The 6,000-nt window shown below is 39.9% G+C and overlaps 1 protein-coding gene across 3 annotated transcripts in view; it reads left to right on the forward strand.

The window, feature by feature from the left end:
* The window catches only part of LOC148039519 (uncharacterized), a 51,448-nt gene extending 45,987 nt beyond the window's left edge, over positions 1-5,461 (forward strand). The window contains exons 6-8 of one of the 3 annotated variants that reach the window (XM_087691529.1): positions 2,402-2,545; positions 4,868-5,083; positions 5,180-5,461. In XM_087691529.1, the coding sequence (XP_087547655.1) occupies positions 2,402-2,545; positions 4,868-5,056 (333 nt within the window). In that variant the 3' untranslated portion in view covers positions 5,057-5,083; positions 5,180-5,461. The other 2 variants (XM_087691521.1, XM_087691537.1) reach the window with 2 other exon arrangements.
* The last annotated feature ends 539 nt before the right edge of the window (positions 5,462-6,000 follow it).

A 6,000-nucleotide genomic window follows, 5' to 3' on the forward strand; every position in this document is an offset into this window, starting at 1 on the left:
TGGAAGGCTAGAAATGCTTTCGCTATTGTCGAGTTGATGCAGGGCTTATTGTCTAAGTTTCATTCTTAGCTTCAGCAATTTGACCGCTATACGGCTTGGGATAGGACCCGTCGTATCAATCTTAACCATGAGCTTCAAAATTTCAAAATCTCTGATCGGGATGACTTGAAAGTCAAGTTGGCTAAGTATCGATGTCTTCGTGCCGAATTCTCCACTACAGGGACTCCTCTGACGATCAAGTCACATTGTTTCTAAACAAACTCCCAAGGAAATACTTCAATTTTGTGGAAGGTATAGTTTCAAAGCCTACCATGCCTACTTTCTATGAATTTGAATGTTAGCTGTTGCGTTGTGCATGGTTGTTCGATCAATTTCATATGAATAATCCGTTCGATCAATTTCATATGAATAATCCCTTAGAGGGGGCTCTTGTTGCTCATTCTCAGAAGGGGTAGCAAGGGAAGGGCAAACAAAATCAAACTTCCAATCAAAATAAAAAACAAAATCAATCCGGGGAATCACAAGGAAACTCCCAGTCACAACTCAAATCAGAGTGACATAATGTAGCTTAAAAAAAGTGTTGAGCTAAAAATGCATTAGCTTCACTTAAACAACCCCAAAACATGCGTAATTAATGAAGCAACCTTGTTTATTTAAAAGAAATGCATTCCTAGAGAGTGTTTGTGTCCCATTAGCACAAACCCACTTGGGAGGGCCCAAAATTTCTATAAATAGGTATGTTGCCCTCCATTCACTCGATATCTTGTTTTTGTAGGTTTCAGGTGTTTTCAGCTTGCTGCCCACACCCCTTTCGTGGAGGACATCGCAGTCTTAGCTGTCCCTTGTTGTCATCTATAGTTGCCTTTGTTTCCAGCCTTCCACCCGCAATTTGCAGCTGTTTACAGCAGAGCGATTGTTGCTGATCACTCTTTCGCTGCCGCCTGCTCAATGTTCTCTCTCAGCCTGTTGCAGCAGATTTTCTCTCTCCATTGCCTGCGTTTGCAGATTTTCTCTCTCCTTTGCTTGCGTTCAGCAGATTTTCTCTCCCATAGCTTGCGTTTACTGCACACTCTCTCTAGACTGCTGTCTGCTTGAGGTTTGGCCATACACAGGCTACGTTTACTGTTGTTTGACATCTGGAGGCTGCCTTGCTGTGATTCAGGATCCGTTTGGAGTACAACACACTCTCCAGCTCATTATCCTTGCGTGGATCCTTGAGATACAGGAGTTCGAGGTTCAGTATTCATTCACTGCATAGTGTGTTTGCTGCATGAGCATTGTATATTCAGCAGCCATATCACTTCATTCATTTTCTGTGTTCATTGTCTTTGAGTTACCCTAACCCTAGCTGTGTTTTTTTATCAGTCTGTGCTTTGTTGTACGGTTTCTGTGTTAGGGTATTTCTTTACATTGCATTGGAGTCTCCACATCACCAATTTATCTCTTGTCCCTTTGCCCAAAAAAATTGGTTTCTCTGTTTTGAGTTTCGGCATGCTGTGGTGGGTGCAAGGATGCGTCTGTTTGATTGGGTTTTTAGTTAGCCTAAGCATCATGGTCCGCTGCAACCTCACATGAAGATTCTATTTCATTTTCTCAGATTTTGGGCTGGTGGCATATGTGGATCATGCATAATGTGTTCCTTTTTGATGCTGCCTCGGGTGTCAAGAATTATGTTGCCAAGCTTAAAGGATTTCTTCAAAGACAGCTTGGTCTTATTCAGCATGTTGACACTTGCGTGCAGAGGATTTAATAACTTCGCGTTGGGCAGTTTCTTCAGTGAACCTACCCTGATTTTTGTCCTTCTTGGTGTTCCTTTCCCATGTTGCTTGTAAAAAAGAGAGTTGAGTTTATGCACAATGGCCTAGAGTCATCTTGCATCGTGTAATCTTGTCCTTTTTTTGTAATTAATACCACTACCTATTATGAGAGAGAGAGAGAGAGAGAGAGAGAGAGAGAGAGAGCGCTCCTTTACTAAAAAAAAAAAGAGAGAGCGCTCCTCATTGTCAAGGATTTGCTTAACCTAGCTGCATGGATTTGGTGAATTCATCCATGCTAAACCTGACTGCTTTTCTGTTCTTTTATATTACTAATCACTTTACTTTATTTCTTCGATATCTGGTCTATGTGTAGTCTCTACTCTACTCTATGTTGTTGATATGCTGCAAGTATGAACGTGGTTCTTAATGTATCTACACGTGATGCTTGCTCATGTTTCTGTTCTTTCTCATCAAGCAGAAAATTTTAACAATCATTTATCTTGTTACTTATATTATTAAAAGAAAGGCAAACCATCATGATTCTTGACTGTAATCATTCATGTTATCACTCTGACATTTCACATCATGGATCTTTGTAATGCACCTTAACTATGAGTAACGTAAACCTGAACCTGGTTTTGCAGGTCTTATTCCAAAATGATTCACTTGCAACACTTCTTGCCAGAGTTGTAGGTATTCTGGGACCAATTGATCCTGATGTCCTTGCAAAGGGACGTGATACTCACAAGTATTTTACAAAAAATCATATGCTTTATGAGCGAAATCAGGTATGCCTCAAGTTCACTTATCTTTGAACTATAGCAACTTGTTTCAACTTAGTAGGTTTGTTTTGACACTTCTTTGCATTCAGCATGTTGTTTATTTGATTATCATGCTCTGTCTTCTCCTTGCTTGTTTTGAGCATGTGAGTGCGTGGATGTTTATGTATGTGTGTGAAATTGAACTTTATCTCTGCATGCATGCCTGGGTGAGTGTTGTGGGCTTGTGGACAATATGGACGGCACACAACTTGTCAATTTGGGGACTCCATTTCAGCACCTCTCTTTTCTCATTTTTCTTTGCAATATTGACTGTGACCGTGCTTCACATGGTGATGTTGATGGCTCCATACTGAAAAAAAAGTTTCCCCAATATCTATGATATGCTATTCATTTGGTGCTGATCTCCTTGGTACACTCTCTATTCAGTGGGAGAGACATCAGGCAACTGTTTGTAATGCTGTGTATATTTTCGTCATTGTATTTTATAAATCAATTAGAATATTGATTCATAAATATTCTAATGCTGTTTGTAATGCTGTCTATATTTTCGTCATTGTATTTTATAAATCAATTAGAATATTGATTTCAGCAAAAAAAGAGAAGGGTGAGTATGTGATACAGTCCAAAATCATGTAGTCTTGTAATGCTGTCTATATTTTCATACATTCTAAAGCAATTAGAATATTGATTTCATCAAAAAAAGAGAAGGGGAAGTATGTGATAAGTCCAAAATCATGTAGTCAAGGTGGTTAGAACACTGTTTATTAGTGTGACAAGGGTTCAAGTCCCATGGGTTCCATGGTGAGGTGCAGGAGCATCTTGTGAAATCATTATTTTAATGGTGTGAGCAGTGTTGCTGCCCCATAGCGACTTGCAAAGCATCTGTGACTGTTCAGGTCAAATTTATCAATGGTGTGGAGCCAGAACCATATTTTTCGAGTTTCTTTTTCATAATCAGCACCAAGAGACCTTGAACTTGCCTGAAATCAGCATGAGTAGCAGTAATAGTCTCGAATGGTAGCTGTGACCACTCCTGCAGCTGTGATGAGGCCGAACCTGAAATGCATGAAAGGAATCCGACAAATGATCAGAAAAGGGCTCATAAGCTATGGTCTGAGAGAGCATGCAAGGTGTTACATTGGTTTTCCTTATGTATATCATATGCTATGGTTATACAGATTACTGGTTGCAGTTCTCCAAAGGATGCATGGGACATACTCATGAAGAATTATGGAAATATAACACATGCAAGAAAGATTCAACTAAAGCAATAGTTGAATAACATGTCTAGGACTGGCAGAAGCATTCAAGCCTACACTATAGAGATCAAGAACATAGCAAATCAGCTTGCCACCATTGGATCTTCAGTGTCTGAGGATGATATGATTGCAATGATATACTTAGCCTTTATTAAATACACGTCCTCATACTAGGTGTAATAGTCATCCTCTTTCACTCCAACTCTCTGGCAGCCAAATAGACAGAGAGAATACTGGGAAACAGATCGCTGTGTGGAGACAATATGGCAGTAGGAATCAATCCTTAGATAATGAAAACAAGGGGCATTTTAACAGGATTTGGCCAGCCCTTCCAATATTGGTTCTATTGGTAGTCCCTGAACTAGTCCAATGTCTGGTCTGTGTCATGCTATCACACAGCTAACGTCCTTGCATGCTCCAGATGTCACTGTGATTGTCAGGTCCAATCATTGTGCTGCTTGGTTCAATGCAATCATAAACTTATCTGTTTCATTCTTTCCTTTCTGTTATGTCCAAGAACATGTGCCTTCTACTGGAAACTGTTGGTGTATATCACCAGACTAGTGCAAGGAGTTAGACATCTGTGATTTATTTGCTTCAAAGTACCAGATACAAATCTGCAGAATGAATGGAGGGAGGAATGCTGTTGAATTTTAATCTGACATCAAAATAGTTTATCTTGAACCGGGCCATAGATTGACACCTAGATCTGCAAGTTGTTTGCCAGTAACGCTAACAGGCTTGTTTACTGATTAAGCTAACAGATTACAGCCTGACCCTTTAATAAACTGTGGCTCACTCAGCTTTCAATTTTTTGTTACTGGAGGGGGGACCTATGCATTTTGATATATGGGTCTGTGTGTGATACGTGTTGGACTATGTTTACACTGAGCATGGCACTCATTATAATATAAATTACAATGGTTTCACAACAATAATGTCATTGAGAATGAACTGAAGCACATGGATGTTTTGTCATGATATTTAAAAGTTCTCACCTGCTGCTGTCATTTGAAATTTGCGTTATTTCTTTCTGCTGTTCCTGAATTGATGGTTCTGGCACGAGCAGGAGAGTGATCAGCTGGAATATTTACTTCCCAAAAAAACTTCTCTCCATCACCGGTTGCCAATGGGGGACCAAGGGTTCATTGAATTTGTGGGATATCTACTCCAAAGTAACCCTGCAAAACGGCCAAATGCAACCGAGGCTTTAAAACACCCCTGGCTCTCATATCCTTATGAGCCCATTTCTTCTTGACACCTCCTGACATCTCAAATTCATCTGGTTGATATTTTTATGTAGCATAGTGCAATTGTGAATTTATGAGTTTCGTGGCAATATCTACAGCTAATTATGTTTTTCCATTCTTACAATGTTCAGGATTGCCTGCCTCAGGATGGCTACAAAGGCTTGATAGCTAAACTTGTATCTCCATTGAGTCTCACTGTCAAGTTGTAGTATAAATTTAGTCTTGTGTCAATACATGATCACAAGTACACTGCAAACACTCACTGGCCAGAAGTTTTACCAAGGTTCTTCAAAAATGTATTTTATATCCCCAACCTTGTCAGTGGGGTTTGATGTGCATACACCTCTCTGTTTGAGGAATTTTGAGTTTCTCTCTCTCTCTCTCTCTCTCTCTCTCTCTCTTTCTCTCTCTCTCTCTCTCCCCCCCCCCCCCCCCCCCCCCGCCCCCCCCAACACCTATGATTGAAACTTTATTGTTTCCCTTTACACATGCTTGCCAGTGATTAAGAGAATGTTGCATGAGTCACAATTACAGCAGATGGCAGAAGAAATATGTATCCATTTGATACTAAAGGCACTTGCTCTGCAAATGGCCTGTGCATGCTCCTGCTGGCCGAGAAGTTTATACAGTGGCTCTCAATTCTGAAAGAATCAAGTTATGTTTTATCATACTGGCCTGTTTAATTGCAAGCTGGTGGCTCATGATCCTGTAAGATTTTATTCAATCAGACATTATCGTGTGCACAAAAGTTTTTTCACTTCAGTAAATATTTTAGGTTAGAGTTCAGTTAGTCATCATTGGGTGTACTAAGGTTTTCACGTGTTGTGGTACTTGAGCAAATAGGTTAGAAATAAGGTTAACATCAATTTTAAGCTCCCTGGGATATAAGGAGGCATCAACTTGCACATATTATTTAGCAGTCGATGTTTTGTGCATCATGTAAATTTTGAAT

This window comes from Lygodium microphyllum, chromosome 2 (assembly GCF_053477565.2).
Source record: "Lygodium microphyllum isolate KBCC chromosome 2, Lygodium_microphyllum_v1.1.10, whole genome shotgun sequence".
NCBI classification, from domain to species: domain Eukaryota; kingdom Viridiplantae; phylum Streptophyta; class Polypodiopsida; order Schizaeales; family Lygodiaceae; genus Lygodium; species Lygodium microphyllum.